The 20,833-nt window shown below is 38.8% G+C and overlaps 1 protein-coding gene across 1 annotated transcript; it reads right to left on the bottom strand.

Moving 5' to 3' along the window:
• Positions 1 to 1,227: 1,227 nt before the first annotated feature.
• On the bottom strand, positions 1,228 to 20,584 carry LOC128533415 (calcium-activated chloride channel regulator 1-like). Its single transcript, XM_053507674.1, has 14 exons — positions 20,444 to 20,584; positions 7,974 to 8,111; positions 7,651 to 7,801; positions 7,451 to 7,556; positions 7,189 to 7,351; positions 6,818 to 7,045; positions 5,652 to 5,876; positions 5,330 to 5,510; positions 5,100 to 5,206; positions 4,814 to 5,023; positions 4,421 to 4,691; positions 4,168 to 4,332; positions 2,546 to 2,764; positions 1,228 to 1,562 (listed from the first exon to the last, which is right to left on the bottom strand). The coding sequence occupies exons 1-14, from the start codon at positions 20,582 to 20,584 to the stop codon at positions 1,228 to 1,230; spliced, it is 2,640 nt and encodes an 879-aa protein (XP_053363649.1).
• Between the last annotated feature and the right edge of the window lie 249 nt (positions 20,585 to 20,833).

Raw genomic sequence — 20,833 nt, 5'->3', positions numbered from 1 at the left:
ACTGTAGAGGAGTTCCTACAAATTTATAGGGTTTACATGGCAGTGGAGAAGCCGGGCCAAATACTGGACTACTGAAGACAAAGCACGATTTTTCCCAAGCCTTTGCATCAACTTCAGGAAACAGAGACAGGTACAGAACAATTTCATAGAATTTACACGAGTGATCATGATAAAGATTGTGAAAATGACCTCACTGAAATCCAGCATGTATGCAAAGCCTTGTACTATGCTCAAATGACCCTTCATGAGAAGATGCTAACAAGCAAGGCAAAGACAGGACTTTCCCAGTACATGAGGGCAAAACCAACAAAGTGTGAATAGAAATTGTTTTTTTTTTTCTCCTTATAGACTGTAGTAACAGATACAAAGTGGATTTTGCTGTGCACAGGAAAAAATAACTTTCCTTCTGCACAATGACTTTTATATGGCTCTTATTAAAGTTATGCTACTGGTAAATCATCCCGATCTGGGATATGGGTACCATGTGTACAGGAACACTTTCTACACCAGCTCAAAGCTTTTTAGATGCATTTTTCAGAGAAGCATTTAGATGGATCAGAGATGGTACATTACTGAAGTGCACATAAGAGGTCTCTGTCTGCTCCACAGTCCACAGATCTTCAGAAAACTCTCAGACCCAAGAGGTTTAACACGAATGATGCAAGCAAAGATATATGAATGTGCTAATTCAGATGACAGACATGCCCACATTAAAATCTAATAAAAGACACTTGTACAAATGTGAACCGTCATAACATGCAAGTTTGATCTGACCAAAAATATGGCATGTAATGTGAACATAGGCTCTTTTTAATCTCTTATCCAAACCAAATCCAAACTCTTATCTAACTCTTATGCAAACTCAATATTTTGTCATTCAAAAAATTTTATTTGGATAGGAATTGCGAAAAAACAAACAAAATGACAACAACAACAAACCAACAAACATACAACTACTATTAGTTTACCATATATTTTTTCATTGTATTAAAGCATAAAACATTAACAGTTGCTTTTTTGTTTTTTATAATAGTTTTTTTTTTTTTATTTATAGTTTTAGACTTTTTTAGATTGCTTGATTTGATTTACAGTTTTCATAATTATACAATACATTTGTGTAAAATTAGTTACTCAAGATCTAATCAGTTAAGCAACATAAAGCACGGAACAGGAAAATGACAGATCCTTAATATACATTTTACTTTCATTTCAGTGCTCATATGATCACTATACCGCTATCACAGATGCCAAAAAGGTTACAACACAGATTGGTACAATCATAGCAGTTAGGTTATTGGATGATGATAGGGCTGGATTTGGGACGTACTTTGTTGCTTGAGCAATGTTTGATACCTCAGATTTTGCTAACTGTTGGTCTATTGATTGAATAGCAAAGAAAAGTGTAGTGGCATTTTCAATTGTAACATTAGGCTGGAAAGAGTGTTGTTCAGCTGAACCTGATTCTTGGGGCAGAAGTCCTGAAGTGTTGACTAAATTACTGCTGTTGAAGTTGTATTGAAGCATCTTGAAATCTTTACTCCATCTGATTTCATAGGACTGAGCTTAAAAGAAAAAAGAAACCAGAATATTGGTGATTGTATTTATCATGCTGGAAAATTCCTCTACAAAATAAGAAGTAAATTAAAATAAAATCACATTATATAAAATCCCATTTCCAAATAGTTATTATTTAAAATAATTTTGTTTGGGCGGATACCATTAAATTGCATTTATCACAGCACGTAGACTTCTTTGGCTAAACATATTCTAGTAGTTTTCTTGGGAAAATATTCATATACTACGGATGCTCACTATATTTCACTTTGTGTGCCAGCTTATTTGGGCATCTGAGAGCCAACAAACTGTGGAATCAACTCAGACCGTTTTTAGTACAGTAGGTGGCTTCAGAAAGAAATAAAGTGAGAACGTTGTTTTCGGTTTTGTTATTCTAATTTGGAATTTTTTATTTTGTTTTCGGTTTTATTTTGTTTTGCACTTCTCGGCCACCATAATTTTGCCCTTAGACAGTTTACAAATATACAATTACTCTGGGTTTAGTAGAATTTGCTATTGATAGCGTCAGCTCATTCAGTACCTCAAATAAGATGATGATATGCAATGCACTGATGCTGATGCTTGACGCGTCATTAAATGTTATTCAGGTAATGATAACTAATACTGACATTTAAAGCTTTCTAATTATTAGCTAACTAAATGTTCTGGGGTAAATCCCAAATGGCATAAAATGTAAATCTAGTGTGCTATGTAGGGTATATAATTACTACTTTTACTACTTTCACACACCACATACAGCACTTGATCAGGGGTGGGAGAGGGATTTTGGATTTAACCTTATTTAGCTTTTAAGAATTATTATTATTTTTTTACCTAAACAGAAACAATAAAGAGGCTTGTGAGGGAACACCAGTTCATATGTACTATCATTATTGTATTAGAAGAAAATATCTTTAACTGTATCATTATTATAGTGTCAAACATGTCCAACATTTAATGTTCCAACAGTGTAAACCTACACAAAACTCACCTGTTCCCTGATCATAATCCTCACCAGGGGCCGTCCAGTTAAGAAACACAGTGTCCTTTTGGATTTTTGCAATCAGATCTGTGATCTTACTTGGAGGGAAGTTTGAAGGTTCCTCAGCTTCCACCACAAAACTCTCCCCAGTTAGTGTTCTGGTGAATCTGCCAATGTTCTCTCTCTGCACATTTACTGGGGGCTTAGGAGGGTTTAATACCACTTTACCTGTAAAGAGGATGTTGATGGCAATTATTTCTCCAAAAGAGAAGAGAAACTTACAAAGTCTGACAGCTGGAAGTCAACTATGCCTTGCTATATCATATTTTGCTCTTCTTGGTCAGCTGCTGTCTGTTTTGGGGCACTTCCTGTGTCAGCCATTTTGTCTGGGCTCCACTATAAAAGGGAACTGTGGAGCATGTGTGCTCTCTGGGATGGTAAAAATTGGTTTACTGATTTTTTTTCTGTGCCCCCATCCCTGACTTTGAAAGCATGACCAGTTTTGATTTCGCCTGTTTCTTCAATACTGAAGCTACCTTTTGTGGTACACCAACCCTTTATGCCACCCTCTTTGACTTTGAATTAGCTGCTAGCAAATGCAATGTGCTGGAAACTGTTTCTCCTGCCTTTGCTGGGATATTCAGTGAGGGTGGATCCAACTTGTGTTTGTATACCTTAGAACCTGAACCGATCTGCCTTGGTGTTCTGCAAATTCTATTGTTGCTATTGGATTTAAAGATAACCTGCATGCTTTCTATCTGTATGCTACTGAAATTAAGCCTGGCCTGTCTGCGTCTGTGAATGCTTCGGATAACTAACCTGCTTTGATCTTGCTCTGACTTTGTCTGATGAACCTGCTCTGAACTCATTTTGGCTAGCGCTAGAAAAGCCTGCTGCTCTTACTGCGTGTTGGCCTTCAGGCTTTCCATCAAAGGCTCTTCCGCCAGCTAAAGTGAGTCAAATGAGGTCTTCACATTTTTGCCTCTGATGGCTAGCCATAAACATTAGTGTGACTCACCTTCTTTTCTATTTGTCTGTTGCAGTCTGCTCTGCAATGATAACCTGGCATTGAGTTTCCTGTGTATAATCCGCCAGGATGTTTTAAATAACAATTGGCAATCCCTTAATTTCTACCATAATGTCTATTACTTGTGTTTAATTTAGACTTTTTATACAGTTTATAAAATCGTCCTCTGGTTATGTTGCCTATTTTGGGTTCCAACCCGTCTGCATCTCTCTAACACTTTTATTGCCAGAAAACAAGGATAATTTTAATCCGAGGTTCCACTGTATAATAAACTGTAACATTTACACATTCATCATTTTATTAATCAACATATGGTCACTTATTTGCTTCCTAATTTCCATCCCCATGATGCAAAGTGCTGCAAGACATTTATGACCCCAGTCCCACCCTGTACCCCTTTGTCCTTAACAAATAACCCATTCCACTCTATATACTAGTCAGAAATGCCAATAGTTCCTCCTTTAAGAGGTTTCAGTCTGCTACACTTAAAAGGTTTAGTGAGTCAATGTGTGATTAACAACTTGATTCAATGAGTGAGCAAGTGAGACAATCAATAAGTGAATGTGAGATATTGTATTTTGCCTAATGGTTAAATCATAATTACCATTAACAACATATCCAGGGACATACAGAGAACCACTGTGTCTGTGTACTGAATACAGGACTTGTCCATCTTGATTTTCCACTCGCACTTTTAGACTGTATTTTCCCTTTTTTAATTTTGTAGAATATTTGGTATAGACTCCATCGTCTTTGAAAGCATCAGCTCCTGAAAAAGTTATCCCATATGTAGTGTGTAAAGTTTTAAACTTTTACCTTTTATGAGTTTATGCAAGTTGGCATTTTAAAAGTTGTACCTGCTCCATTATCAAAGAGCTCCAGTTTTTCTGAGTGCCCTGTATCTGACTCCATGGTCGTCCAAACTCTGGCCCCTAACACAGGATTGTAATTCTGACTGACCTCAGCCAACACCACCATGGGTTTGGAGCCATCACGCCTTTGCTGGGTCATTTTAACTGTAACTGTGACTGGGGGAACATCTTCACGAGCTGCTCGACTTATTACTGTTAAACTCATCTGCTGAGCAGCTGTTTCATTGTTGAAGAAGCTGTATTTCCAATCCCCTGGCTGCAGTGGAAAATTTATAAAAAATAAATAAATGAAGAAATACAGAATTGTCAAGATTTTAAAATATAGTTTATATCTTAAAAAAAAAAAAGTCAATCATTGGTCCACGGAAAAAGGTTTACCTCTGCAGTTCCTGGAACAGTTAAGGTGATTGTGTTAGCAGTGTCCGTTGTGTTTCTCTGGTCATAAGCCAAACCACTTGGTGACTTGATGTACACAGTAGGTGCACTTTTTTCATAAATTAATGTAAAAGTGGTGTGTTTTCCTGCAGTCCGGTCAATGGGAACTGTTCCATTAAACCAATCTGTAACAAGCTTTCCAGTGCTTTCAAGCTGTTTGGAAAATAATACAACATCTTATGTATAGCGTATTATTGATATATCTCACAGTGTATATGTAATCACTAACCTGTAAGGGCTGTGTGTTGGGATTTCCATCAAACACTGTAAATGAGGAAAAGGCATCCACAAGCTGGTTGGAAAGTATAGAGTCATTGGCGATTCTAAAGATTCCACCTATTTAAACAGTTATGAAAATTCAGTGTTATAGAATGCAATAATTTAAAAATTGTACAGTGTTAATCAATGTTAATTGTTTTTTACTGAGCACTGGGATCATTGCTGAGCTTTAAATCTTACCTGTTTGATCTGCCATGGTTTTCAGTACATTGTCTGCACTTGGGCCAAATGCTATAGTGTGAATGATTGCACCACTTTGAACAGCTTCCTGTAAACAATCCTGAACATTATCAGTTGCTTCCCCGTCCGTCAGAAAAATTATTTCATCTCCTATTGTTTTACCATCATCACTTTTCAGAGCCTGAAATGTAAAGACATTGTCATATGTCAAAGATCAAAGGCATAAAAAATATGTAGATGTCTAGATCAGTAAATTAAAATTTTATTATTATAATTATTATATTGTATTAAAGTTACAGGAGTTTTTACATCTTTGTCTCACCTCAAAGCCTTTTCTGAGTCCCTTACAGATATATGTACTTCCACCTGCAGTATTTGGCAACTTGTTAACTAGACTATCTCTTGAAGCCTGTCCATTTATTAAAGTCAAAGGACTTAGTATTTGAGCTTCAGTACTAAAAGTCACAAGAGCCACAAACTGTTCTTCATCTATGATCTCGCGCAAGAAAAGTGTACCAGCTCGATGTTGTCCTTTTATTCTTGCACCCTTTAAACACACACACACACACACACACACACACACACACACACACACACACAATAATACAATAGCCATTTTTAACCAATCACATGCAACTACATGATTTTTTTCTTATTTTACTGCTAAATAGTTCTCATACTGTTACTAATTTAACATGCAAGTATAGTGGAACCTTGGATTGTGAGTAACCCAGTTTACGTGTGTTCCAGACAATGTGCAAAATTTTGGAATAAATTTACGAGTACCAAGAATCATGCAGTATCATGTAGCATGCGTGAGATTCTTGTTTTGACACCGAGCGTCATGTGATCACAACTGAGCCAATTGTTCTTCCTTCTCTTGCGCTGCGGAATTGTGGGTAATCGTCTCCCCTACTCTGTCTTAGTGCGCGTCTCTTACTCCTATAGTCAACATCCGTGCGTGCTTATACTGTTTACTATAACGCTGTGGCCACGTGTGTGCCCGTAAAGCATCTTTTATTTTCTGTTTGTATGTGTGTGAAAGTCGTCCCTTCACGCGTGCTATTATTACAGTATGTGTGCGCGCGCATTAAGCAAAAGCAAGTCTGATTAGAGAGGTTAAAGATCCATTTTCTCTCTGTTTGTGCGCGTGCGCTCGAGTGTCATAAAAAATGGTGTGTGTGTGAAAGTCATAAAAATGAAGAATGGAATGAATGGAGTAATTTCTCCTCTTGTATTACTTCAGCTTTACACACACACATGCGTGCACAAACACTAACGGAAACACTTATTCGTCTGAATTTATTTTTACTTTTTTTAAAGGTAAACTCTATATTTACCATTATAAGAATAAAGTAGTTGTTGAAGTGGAATAAATAAAATAATGAATATTTACTAACATATATATATATATATATATATATATATATATATATATATAACAATAGTCATAGTCTCAAAGCAGTTTCACGAAAAAAAAATACATACTTGCATGCTCCCTGAGACATCAAGGACCAGACAGACAACCCGAGATCCTCTCTGTATCACTTTAAATGTTGGTGCTGGTGGTGCAGATTGAAGAGGCTTTAGATTGTGAAGGGCATCTTTATCTACTGAGTCCTGAAAGATTACAGTTCGTATTGCTTTTCCACACTTTTTATTCTGCTCATTGGGTGCTTCAATGTTGTGTTCCTCTTCTTGACAAAAAGTTGTTGTCTGCAAAACGTTTTTTTTAGAAGTCACTCATTTCAAATTTATGACGGCATACTGATTTTTTTTGTGCTTGTTTTCGCTTTCATAACTATTTCATAATCTTTTAATAATTTATTAAAAACTAGCTAAACAATGGTTATACTCACAGAATTTATATTTTGATTGTACATTATAGAGGTATTTGTATTTTGCACTGCATCTGGAAAGAAATGACAGCTAGATGTGGGTAGGCCATCTTCACCAGTCTGGCAAGGGTGAATATCTTGATTAACAATTTCATACCACTGGCCAGAAATCTTATCTGTACAGCTGAAAGAAAGAAAAAAAACTTTTTACTGACAGCAATTGGTTAACTGTGCATTTTAAATGTATACATTTATGTTAGTTATAGGAAACTGATAATAAAACCTTATATGTTTAATCCGACCAGCAGACCAGTAAAAGCGTTGTTTCATATTATATTCATCAAATACCCCCCATCTGAGGTGAGTCCATTCATGCAGAAAAACCTTTCCTGAAAGAAAAAAAAAAAATAATAATAATAATAATAATAATAATAGTTGTTACTAAGCTGTTATGATGTGTGTTCATCACAGGTTAGCTATTACCTCTAGGTCCATATGGTTTAATAAAACTGTTGTTTAACAAGAAGTTTGGTGTAAAATGAATGAATTCAGCTTCATTTCCACAACCCCCGGTTTGATAAGTGTAGGGTTCATCACCAAGTACAGGATGTGGGTTGTCAATTCTTATTCTGCCCTAAAAATAAAATACACATTTTCTACATACAGTTTTAATAGTACATACAATTTTTAAGTAAATGATCATAAGTACTGTAAATGATTGCCATGTCAAAAAAAAAAAAAAAAAAAAAAAACACACAACCGGATTACAATACAATAATATTTAAACACAACAGAAAACACAATACCTTGCTGAAGGTTTCTGTTTTCGCTGCCTCATACTTTCCTGTTTTCCAGGTTGGTGGTACTAGTATTTTTACCTCCTTGAAGAACACCTTGTGGTCTAAAGCTTCAAACAAATATTCTGATCCACTGATGAGCATTTCCTATGGACAAAGTGTCAAATGTACCTATTTTTATGCATGAAACTATTCATATTATGCAATTTAATTCATGAAACCAATAATCACTGCATTCACAGTTAATTATTTATTGGCTACACTGATGAATTATACTGCTTGCTGCCTAGATGAGCCTTATCTCATTACTTTCTCTTTCTAAATGACCTTAGATTTGATACATCCACAGATAGGGCTTGCTCTTTTATTAAAGCTCTCTTTCAGTACCTGGATAGACGATAATGTAAGCATATTTTTGGTAAATATACATAAATACATGTGTATAAAATATATTCATGTTAAAGCATCACCTATATTCATATAAAATAGATATGACCACATATATTCATGTTACAGATAAAATATAAAATTATGTTGGCTGTTAAAACTCTAGCAGCAGGTCTAAGGTAAGCGAGTTTATTTCTCAGCAAGGTACTTTCTCATGTGTAACCTGGTGGTGTTAGGAAAAAGCAATGTATGAATAAGTTTTGGTGTGATGAGAAAGGAATGTATGAATAAGTGTCTGAAACTGTGCCAGAAGATACCCATTGTGTCTCATCAGGTAGAATTTTGGAAGAAGAAAAACCCTGCAAGAAAATCATGTCGGGTACAGTTTAATATGCTATGTGAATGTATGTTCAGTTAAATCTTGGATTGTGAGCATAATTCGTTCTGGAAGCATGCTTGTATATCAAAACACTTGTATATCAAAGCGAATTCCCCCATAAGAAACAGACACAAGTTTACTGAATAGAGACTCTCACTCACACAAGTAACATTGACACATGCACCTACTAGCTTGCCGTGTGTGTGTGTGTGTGTGTGTGAGAGGGAGAAAAAGTCACAGTGGGATGACTTATTCTCTATCTTTGTAACACACACACACACACACACACACACACACACACACAAAATAAAAAAATACTTTACAGTACGTGCACACAGGTGGTCAAAAGTTAAAGTAACCAGAATTTTTTTCAGTCTTCTGTCTGTGAATTGCCACTATGGGGTAAAACATGGGTCGTTAGAGCAAAGATATCTGCAGCAGTCCGAGGTTAGGGTAAGTAAAAGACGGTAAGATGGCGCCGGTGAGGTCGGCTGCCGTCACAACTGCTCCGACTGCTCCGACCACCTTTTCTTTGTTTTTGTTTTTTTAAGTTAGTTTTCAGCGTTTGTAAATCGGCAAAATTACCACCATGGAGTACATTAGTTATGATAGAGACACTCTTGTTTCTATTGGTATACAATGTACTCACAATTTGAAGTTTTTAACCCCGGATCCGAGCTGGCCGAGTGAGATCCTGAGGGAGAACAAAGGACGCGACGCGAAGCAGCGGCCTCGAGGAAAACAAGCCTGCGTCAGGAACAGCCTGAGAGCCCGTGCACACCGCACACCTCTGCCTAGCATCCTGCTCGCCAACGTCCAGTCACTGGAGAACAAGCTCGATGACCTCAGGGCCAGGGTAAAGTTCCAGAGAGACATTCGGGACTGCAATCTCCTCTGCTTCACCGAGACATGGCTGAACCCAGCGGTGCCGGACCACGCCATCCAGCCGGCCGAGTTCTTCTCGGTTCACCGCATGGACAGGACACGGGACTCGGGGAAATCAAGGGGAGGCAGCGTGTGTTTAATGGTGAACAGCAGCTGGTGCAACAGCGCAAGTGTTGTTCCTCTCACACGCTCCTGCACACCAAACCTGGAACTACTGTCCATCATGTGTCGTCCTTTTTATCTACCTCGGGAGTTTACATCGGTCATAATCAGCGCCGTTTATATTCCACCACAAGGGGGCACGGACACTGCCTTATGCGAGCTGCATGAGGCACTCACACAACAACAATCACAACACCGGGATGCTGCGCTTATTGTGGCGGGGGACTTTAATAGTGCCAACCTCAAACGCGCAGCGCCAAACTTTTATCAGCACATCACCTGCCCCACCAGGGGCGAAAGGACACTGGACCATTGCTACACTACGGTCAAGGATGGCTACAAGGCACAATCTCGCCCTCTATTGGGCAAATCTGACCACGTTGCCATCTTCCTCATGCCAAAATACAAACAAAGGCTGAAACAGGAAGTTCCGGTTCAGAGGGAGGTCGCACGCTGGACGGACCAATCGGTGGCCGCGTTACAGGACGCACTCGATGACGCAGACTGGGACATGTTCTGAAACAGCTCTGATGATGACGTCAGCGTGTTTACGGAAGCGGTTGTGGGATTCATTGGGAAACTAGCGGACGATACCGTGGAGAAAAAGACTATTAAAACGTTTCCCAACTAGAAGCCGTGGGTGGATAAAACCATCCGCGACGCTCTGAAATCTCGCACCGCTGCCTACAACATGGGACTCGCGTCAGGGGACATGGAACCATACAAGGCTGCGTCATACAGCGTCCGGAAGGCGGTGAAAGAGGCGAAGCAGCGCTACGGGAGAAAACTAGAGTCACAACTCCAACAGAGTGACTCTAGGAGCCTGTGGCAGGGATTAAGGACAATTACGGACTATAAAACATCAACAACCGCTTCAAAGAGTCCATTATTGTTCCTGTCCCAAAGAAACCACATCCTGCTTCACTCAATGACTATCGCCCTGTAGCCCTCACCTCAGTAGTGATGAAATGCTTTGAACGCCTGGTCAGAGACTTCATCATTTCTTCACTACCCGACACACTGGACCCACTACAGTTTGCATACCGTCCAAATCGTTCCACAGACGATGCCATCTCTCATCTACTCCACACATCACTCACTCACCTGGACACTCGGAGGGGAATTATGTTAAAATGCTCTTCATCGATACAGCTCAGCATTCAATACCATAATTCCCTACACCCTCACACCAAGCTGGAGCACCTGGGACTCAGCTCATCTATGTGTCAGTGGATCTCCAACTTCCTAACTGGCAGACCACAGGCAGTAAGGATGGGCGGACATGTCTCAGCCTCCATCACTCTCAGCACTGGAGCCCCCCAGGGGTGTGTTCTGAGCCTCCTGCTGTACTCTTTGTACACATATGATATGGGGCCACTACCAGCTCCACCACCATCATTAAGTTTGCTGACGACACCATCATCGACCAGATTAGGAATCTGGAGAACTGGTGCCAGAGGAACAACCTCCTTCTAAACGTCAGTAAGACAAAGGAGCTGATAGTGGACTTCAGCACTGAGCAGGAGAGGAACTACCAGACCCCCGTCATCAACGAGAGCCCAGTGGAGAGAGTGGACAGCTTTAAATACCTCGCTGTTCACATCACGCAGGACCTGTCATGGTCCTGTCACATCAACACCGTGGTAAAAAAGGCCCGGCAGCGTCTCTACCACCTCAGACGTTTGAGAGACTTCCGACTGCCCTCCAAGGTGCTCAGGAACTTTTACTCCTGCACCATAGAGAGCATCCTGACGGGAAACATGTCAACCTGGTTCGGGAACAGCACCATGCAGGACAGACGAGCTCTACAGAGGGTGGTGCGATCAGCTGAGCGCATCATCCGCACCGAGCTACCTGACCTGCACTCAATCTACAGCAGGCGGTGCTGGACCAAGGCCAGAAAGATTGTGAAGGACCTCAGCCATCCCAACAATGGACTGTTCTCTCTGTTGAGGTCAGGAAAGCGATTACGCTCCCTGAAGGCCAACACAGAGAGACTGAGGAGGAGCTTCTTCCCACAGGCGATACAGTCTCTCAATCACACCACCACACAATACTGACACAGATATGGTCTTTACACACACACACTGGACATTCTGGACATTCGTTTACACTAGTGGCCACTGCACAACTACACCTGGTGGTCACAAGTCACTTTAAATAAATCACTTTTTAAGCATTTTATGCACGGCACTAGACACTTTAAATATGTGGATTGCACAGTGGACATTACATTACCATTCTTTCATCACTATTTATTCTAACACCATTCCATACAAAAATTACATAAATATACCTACCCGTTCAGCTGCTCTTATTGTTTTATATTTCGTCATACATTCTTCAAATATTTTCTATATTGTGTATTTTTGTCGTACAGTTATTTATTTATTTTTTAACTTTAGTTTTTATATTTTATTTTATTCTTTTCTAGTTTTATTTACCCTATATTTTAATTCTCATATTTATTTCCTATTACTATTCTTAGTCTTCTATTTTAGGTCATGAGCAGTTGCCTAAGCATTCCACTGCATATCGTACTGTGTATGACTGTGTATGTGACAAATAAAATTTGAATTTAAATTAGAATTTTGAATTTAAAATAACAAAACTGGCAACCCAGTGTTATGTACTAAAATGCCCACTGCCCTCATCTATATAAATAAATGAGTGGCCATGTCTGTACATGGCCATGGTCATACATTGCTCTTTTAATTATATTTGTATGTTTCATACATTGGGGGACCTGAAACCAGTCTCAGAAAATCTTTTACCTGAAATAATAATATCACTTGATTATGCAAATTGAATGTTGTGAAAACACCACATTACTGTATATACTTAACATAATTATATGGGTTATTGCAATGTGAGAACTGTGGTAAAGCAGAAAAATTAAGCTACAAAACTTAAAATATGCCTTAGGGTATGACTGATGGACATGTAGTTGCATGAAATTACAAAATGTGTAATAACATTATTTTAAATATGTGATAATAGCCTCAGGTGCATGTTATGCAGATTTATAAAGAAATTGGCTAATACATTTTATCGTACCACAGGTTTTTGTACCTCTGGGATTCATCTTTAAAATAACAAATCATTCAACAGTTATGAGAAACAGTCATCATAAACCAGTTAGAATAATAGAAAAGTGTCAATCCACACACAATTGTATTTTATCACCATTTTGAGGCATTTTCTTTTGTGTTGATTTCACTTCATTATCTTTCTTCATTTCCAGTGTGTAATGGATCACCCCAGTCAACTCACTTCTAATTTGAAGGCCTACAGATGTTTAAACTATAGTTAAAATACATATAAAATATAAAATGTTCACTTAAGCTGTGAAAATACATAAGGTACTTAAAAAATGGGAAGTACATTTACAGCATCAATTACAACATGTCCATCATATACAGATTTCACAAAAACAATTTTGTAAAGCAGCTTTATCTCATGGCAAGTAGAAAATAACCAATAGTTTCTGTTCAAAGTGGAAATGCAGATACCCTTATTTTCACCCACATAACTGCACATTTCTTGGGATTGTCTGTGAGGCCCAGCCATCTTAAGCATCTGTGGATGCTTATGTTTTGCCAGGGGCAGGGTCTGAAAATGTTTCTTTTGCTCGTTCTGCATTTAAAGGAACTCTTTGTGTTTAGAACAGCAAGGACTTCATGGGTTGCACAATCATCACTCTTCCAAGGTTTCTTCACCAATGCAAGTGATTTCAAGAGGAAAACTTTGACAGGCAGTAGATGTGAGCTGACCCTATTAAATATAATATATAACATATAAACCATACACTCTTCTTTCTGCTTTACTCTCTCTTCTCACTATTTATTGCTTCCTGGCTCACTGTAAAATATGACAGTATTGGATTATACTCCACATCATAATGTCTGGCGGGCATCTCATTTACAGTAGTCATAATTTGGAATTTAATCTCAGAAAAAACAAAATTCCACATCAGAGTCTTATTATTTCCTTGGATAACTCTCAGATTACACAGTCAGTCACTGCCCGCAACCTTGTGGTAACTCTGGACAATCAGCTGTCCTTTTCTCCTCACATTGCTAACTTTACACATTCACGTCAATTTCTTCTTTAGAACATTAGAAGAATTCATCCTTTTCTCTCCACACAGGCCACTCAGCAGTCCTTTGTTATTTAAGGACTTTTCACGAAAGGATTCTTTTTAAATATGTGCTGGAACATTAACTCTGCTGTTTGGAAGGCTGTTGGGAGCTTGGGTAGTGTGATTAAGCGACTTGATTTGGAAAAGCGCTCTTTTACCAGAATGACTGTGTGTTCTGGCACATATAGCAGTCTGTGAGGAAGTCAATGGCTATATGTGACCAAGGTCCCTGTGGTATGGGTAGTGGTAATAGTTTGCCTGCTGGCAGAGAAGTGGGTGTTTTGGCCTGTGCACATGCTGAGCAGGAGTCAGTTTATTAATTTATGTCTCTCCTCATGCCAGGCCACAAGTATTGTCCCTGAAGTAGACTGTATGTTTGTAGAGTGCCTGGGTGTCCGGTAGCTGGTGATGTATGAGCCCTGGTAATCAGCTTTTTACTGTCTGTGTGTACTACTCACTTCTTGCAAGTCTTCCTCTGCAGGTAATCCAGAATACAGTTGTACGACTTGTTAAATAAAAAGCTTTATTTCAGCCATTCCAGTCATTCGTGGTCAAATAATTATTCAATGCTGGACATAAACAGCAAAAAGCATAATGATTATTATTATTCTGATTATTATTATCATGCGTTTTTGCTGTTGGTGTTCAGCGTTGAATGATTAATTGAAACTGAAGCGCTTCATGTGAATTCATGCAACGAGTCATTTTATCATGCAAAGATTATTACGTTGTGTGCGATCCACTGAGCTTTTGCGGATTCCAAACTTAACATTGTTACGGTTTTTATACCGTTTCCTTATCATAACATGCGTATTGTTTTTAATTGCTAGATACACAACCCATACTTTTTTTATGCTATTTTACAAATGGAAAATACAAATAAAATAAATTTATTTGGTCTATTTATAATTTTTTATAAATTCTAAAATTAAAACATTATATAAAAATACCAAAGGAAATGAATGTGTTTAGAGTGATAAAAAAAAAAAACAACAACAATACAACGCATGTTATGATAAGGAAAATCTCAATTACTTCCATTACAGCGATTAAAAATGGTAACAGTGGCAATTTTTGAACCTAGAATCCAAAAAAGTTTAAATTTACACAAAGATTAGATATATACCAATTACACTATGTAGGAAATTAAAGGGGAGAATAACAATGCTGGCTCAACACCCCGAGCCCAAACATCAATTAAATTATATAAACAAATATTGTAAGTAAACAACAAAAGCTCACAATTAATAAAACATTTTTATTTCGACTATAAAAATAATCCTGCATCTATTTTTAGGCGTGCCAGCTGCCACTTTTTATTTGGAACTTTTCAATACAAATCTTATAATGCCCACATGACATCAAACATTCCCCAACTTAATATTTTAACTATTTACAGTGGTGTGAAAAACTATTTGCCCCCTTCCTGATTTCTTATTCTTTTGCATGTTTGTCACACAAAATGTTTCTGATCATTAAACACATTTAACTATTAGTCAAAGATAACACAAGTAAACACAAAATGCAGTTTTTAAATGATGGTTTTTATTATTTAGGGAGAAAAAAAATCCAAACCTACATGGCCATTGTGTGAAAAAGTAATTGCCCCCTGAACCTAATAACTGGTTGGGCCACCCTTAGCAGCAATAACTGCAATCAGCGTTTGCGATAACTTGCAACGAGTCTTTTACAGCGCTCTGGAGGAATTGTGGCCCACTCATCTTCGCAGAATTGTTGTAATTTAGCTTTATTTGAGGGTTTTCTAGCATGAACCGCCTTTTTAAGGTCATGCCACAACATCCCAATAGGATTCAGATCAGGACTTTGACTAGGCCACTCCAAAGTCTTCATTTTGTTTTTCTTCAGCCATTCAGAGGTGGATTTGCTGGTGTGTCGTTGTCCTGCTGCAGCACCCAAGATCGCTTCAGCTTGAGTTGACGAACAGATGGCCGGACATTCTCCTTCAGGATTTTTTGGTAGACAGTAGAATTCATGGTTCCATCTATCACAGCAAGCCTTCCAGGTTTTGAAGCAGCAAAACAACCCCAGACCATCACACTACCACCACCATATTTTACTGTTGGTATGGTGTTCTTTTTCTGAAATGCTGTGTTACTTTTACGCCAGATGTAACGAGACACGCACTTTCCAAAAAGTTCAACTTTTGTCTCGTCGGTCCACAAGGTATTTTCCCAAAAGTCTTGGCAATCATTGAGATGTTTTTTTAGCAAAATTGAGACGAGCCTTAATGGTCTTTTTGCTTAAAAGTGGTTTGCGCCTTCGAAATCTGCCATGCAGGCCGTTTTTGCCCAGTCTCTTTCTTATGGTGGAGTCGTGAACACTGACCTTAATTGAGGCAAGTGAGGCCTGCAGTTCTTTAGATGTTGTTCTGGGGTCTTTTGTGGCCTCTCGGATGAGTTGTCTCTGCGCTCTTGGGGTAATTTTGGTTGGCCGGCCACTCCTGGGAAGGTTCACCACTGTTCCATGTTTTTGCCATTTGTGGATAATGGCTCTCACTCTGGTTCGCTGGAGTCCCAAAGCTTTAGAAATGGCTTTATAACCTTTACCAGACTAATAGATCTCAATTACTTTTGTTCTCATTTGTTCCTGAATTTCTTTGGATCTTGGCATGATGTCTAGCTTTTGAGGTGCTTTTGGTCTACTTCTCTGTGTCAGGTAGCTCCTATTTAAGTGATTTCTTGATTGAAACAGGTGTGGCAGTAATCAGGCCTGGGGGTGACTGCAGAAATTGAACTCAGGTGTGATAAACCACAGTTTTAACAAGCGGGGCAATCACTTTTTCACACAGGGCCATGTAGGTTTGGATTTTTTTTCCCTAAATAATAAAAACCATCATTTAAAAACTGCATTTTGTGTTCAATTATGTTATCTTTGACTAATAGTTAACGGTTTTTGATGAGCAGAAACATTTAGGTGTGACAAACATGCAAAAGAATAAGAAATCAGGAAGGGGGCAAATAGTTTTTCACACCACTGTATTTCAACAATTTAAACCATTAAACTATTAATTTTACCATTTTAACTATTATTATTTCATTTACTTCAAAATAAATGTAAGAACAAGAACAATCAAACTTTTTTATATATCATTGATTAAATGTGCTTGAAAAAACTGTTGTCCTCAAACATTCCCATGCCCATTAATCTGATATAAAGTATGCTGGAGAAACTCCCAGATGGGAAGACACTGCTTTGTGTAGTTAACACAAAAGACAAAAAATAAACATTAACAGCTTTCACCAAAGAGTCTGGAACGCAGAGTACAGAATGCATCACACAGCCGTAATATATTATACTATAACCGTATTATACCAAAGAAAAACCCTAAATAAAATACCTTCTCAGTTTTAACAATTACAGAGATATCACTTTCCAAAATTAAATTCTTTCCGAGGTGAGGTTGCGTTGGGTGGGATACATGGGACATGTACATGGGCATTGCCTGGAGCTCAAATTTGTGAAATTGTGGGATATAAGTGTCAACCCCTAGAGGGCTTTTTGAGTTGAAACTTCATGTCCCAGACTGCACCTCGGTCAGGTGATAGGAGCACTCACTTGAACCAATGTGACTCATTAGTTAATTAGTATAAATACCCTGTTTAAGTTCAGTGTCTTTGTCTAGCATTTGTCTGGTATTGTTAGGGATGTTATTGGGATGGTTATTGTGTTTATAGTAACGTTTTTGGTGTGCTCAAGTTTCTATTGTTTTGTTTCAGTTTTGGTTTGTAGTTTTCATTAAAATAACATTAAAACTGTCATTTTGCCTCTGCATTTATGCTACGCCGAAATCACAGGACCCCCAAACATGCTCCCCTGGATGTTTTTTGGGAGAAAGCAGTGACGATGGTGCGAGAGCGAGCGGACTGGAGAAACGGTCGGCTGGTCATCTGGCGCAACTTTGAAGAGCACTCAGAAGCAACAGGAACGGAGTTATGCAGAGAGCGCAGGAAAAAGAAAGAACAAAATGAGCAAGGGGCGCAGCAGAGCTGGGAAGGCTGCCGGCTCACTATTTAACGAACGCCGTTTAAAAACTACGCAGCTCGGGGTGACAGAATTCCCTGCACCGACCATGAAGTAGGGGCCAGGGGAGTCAGGTATGGCGGTGATCAGGGGGAAGGAGAACCCCAGGCTGAGCGGCAAAGGAAGGAGGAAGGTACCAAAAATATCTACATGTTTTGGGTGGAGTAGAATCAGAAGCGTATACGAAGCCTGCGGGAGCAGGTGAAACAGCTACAAAGACTACTTGTCCAACTCAATCCTCACGAGAGCCACGCTACGGGCTCTGACCTTCACGAGAGCCATGCTGTGGGCTCTGACTTTCATGAGAGCCACGTTGCAGGCTCTGATTTTCACGAGAGCCACGCAGAAGGCTCTGAGCTTCACAAGAGCCATGCTGCGGGCTCTGACCTTCGCACTTGCCTCGCCTCCGGCGATCGACATCGAAGACGTCATGTTTCCTCTGGCTCCGGCATCTGACAGCGAGGACTTCGTGCTTCTTCCTCCGCCGCTTATCAGCGAGGCTGTCGCGCTTTGGCCTCCGCCGCTCGTCAGCGAGGACATTGTGCTTCGGCCTCCGCCGCTCATCAGCGAGGATGTCGTGCTTCGGCCTCCGCCGCTCGTCAGTGAGGACGTCACGCTCGGCCTCTGCCACTCATCAGTGGGGGACGTCATGCTTCTTCCTCCGCCTCCGCTTGACGACAAGGACGTCGCGCTTCCTTCTCCACCACCAATTGACTGTAAGGACATTTTCTCTTCCACCTCCACTCGTCAGCGAGGACGTTGCGCTTCTTCCTCCGCTCGACTTCCAGGAAGTCGCGCTTCCTCCCCTGCCACCAATCGATTGTGAGAACGTTCCCTTTTCCACCTCCGTTCGACAGTGAGGACGTCGCGCTTCTTCCTCCTCCTCAGCTCGATAGCGAAGATGTTTTTAAAGGAGGGGAGGTACTTTAAAGGTTAACCCCTAGAGGGCGCCAAACGCCCAGACTCTTTTTGTGTTTTTTGTGTTGTAGTGGCTTTTTGAGTTGAAACTTCATGTCCCAGACTGCACCTCGGTCAGGCGAAGGAAGCACTTACCTGACCAAGGTGACTCATTAGTTAATTAGTATAAATACCCTGTTTAAGTTCAGTGTCTTTGTCTAGCATTTGTCGATATTGTTAGAGTTGTTATTAGGATGGTTATTGTGTTTATAGTAAAGTTTTCAGTGTGCTCAAGTTTATATTGTTTTGTTTCAGTTTTGGTTTGTAGTTTTCATTAAAAGAACATTAAAACCGTCATTTTGCCTCTGTATTTATGCTACGCCGAAAACACAAGACCCCCAAATGTGACATGGGGCAATTTTTTAAATAGATGCTATCTTTAATAACCGATGGAGGTTTTGAGCTGTACACACATGCATTCTCACATAAACAACTCTTAAAACTACACTTTGTGACACAATAACAGTTATATTTCAAACATTTTGCAGGCTTTGGAGAAATCAGGGAATAAAGAATAAACCAGTTGTTGGGTCAAAATAACCCAACCGGGTGTTTACAGACCCAGGATTTTTTAGAGTGTATTTTTTGAGTTATTCTAATATTCTATTCTGAAAGTCTATTTTTCCAGTTATTTCTATATTTAAAGTTTGTTGACTTAAAATGTATTTTTTTTTAAATAATAACAATAAACCAATACAAACAAAGGCTATATAACAGTTCATTCTTTGTACAAATAAAATTGTTAGCTAGTGAACTTGATCGTCTGTCTACATTTAACCATTTATTTAAACTCATTATTGTACAGTAAATGTCAATATCTATTTTCAGATTTTTCATGTTCGTTGGATAACGTACTCTGATGTGATTACCATCATAAGTATTTCTTTCATACAACATAAGACTTTTTTATGACTTAAGCTCAATTCATATTTGAAAACTACGTCGAATAAAAATGTAAATGTGCACCACCTGGTGGTCATTTTTATGAATGACACAAAATGTGATTGATTTATTTTGGACGGTGTCAAATTACAGCGGTAATAGACATTCTTCTTGACTACCTGTATGTATGTCTGGATGTTTAACTGAATTATAGACAAAATAATGCCTGAGAAACAACTGCACATATAGGACCATGTGGAGAACCGGGATTTGATTCTCAGCCGGTACTCAAACTACTGGATGCCATGCCAGTCCCAAGCCTGGATAAAATGGTAGAGTTGTGTCTTGAAGGGCATCCAGTGTAAAATAATTTGTGAAACTTTTCCATTATTCTAACTGATTTATGCTGACCTGTTACTCATACTTATGTATGAAGACATGAGCCAGACTTGTCAAAACCAATAATTAAGATTATGGTACTATAAACTAATTAACATCTCATAAAAGCCACATACTATACCATTTCTTTCTTGGATGGATATGTAGCATCAACATCAGAACAGTATATTACTGTAAGTTATATCGCCATGTATAAAAAACAATGAAATCTTTCTATTTCAAAGGTATTTGAACATGTATAAATACCTTGATTTGATTGATAAGTTCTTCATTCTCTGGCACAGCAGGGCTGATGACTATAAGGATGTCAGTGTACCCATTTTCATCCAGTCTGATAGTTGTAACAGGTCCCAGTGCACTAAGACACAGAAAGAATACAGAAAACATGAGTTCCATGATTGCAAAACTGAAAGAAGGAATCCTAGGAGAAGATATTTATCCTGTAAACCACACCCATTGGTTAAAAAATAGGAGGTCCTTAAGACTTTTGATTATTCAGATTCAGAAATTACTCTTAAAACTACTTGAATGTTTCGCTTTATCCCTGTTAATAGTATGTTGTTTAAATCATTTTCAGTGTAAATGTCATAATAGTATTTTTTTTTAACTATTAATGTTGAATGATTATGACAGTAG

This window comes from Clarias gariepinus, chromosome 11 (assembly GCF_024256425.1).
Source record: "Clarias gariepinus isolate MV-2021 ecotype Netherlands chromosome 11, CGAR_prim_01v2, whole genome shotgun sequence".
In the NCBI taxonomy this organism is placed as follows: domain Eukaryota; kingdom Metazoa; phylum Chordata; class Actinopteri; order Siluriformes; family Clariidae; genus Clarias; species Clarias gariepinus.
This window is presented reverse-complemented; position numbering and strand designations above follow the sequence as displayed.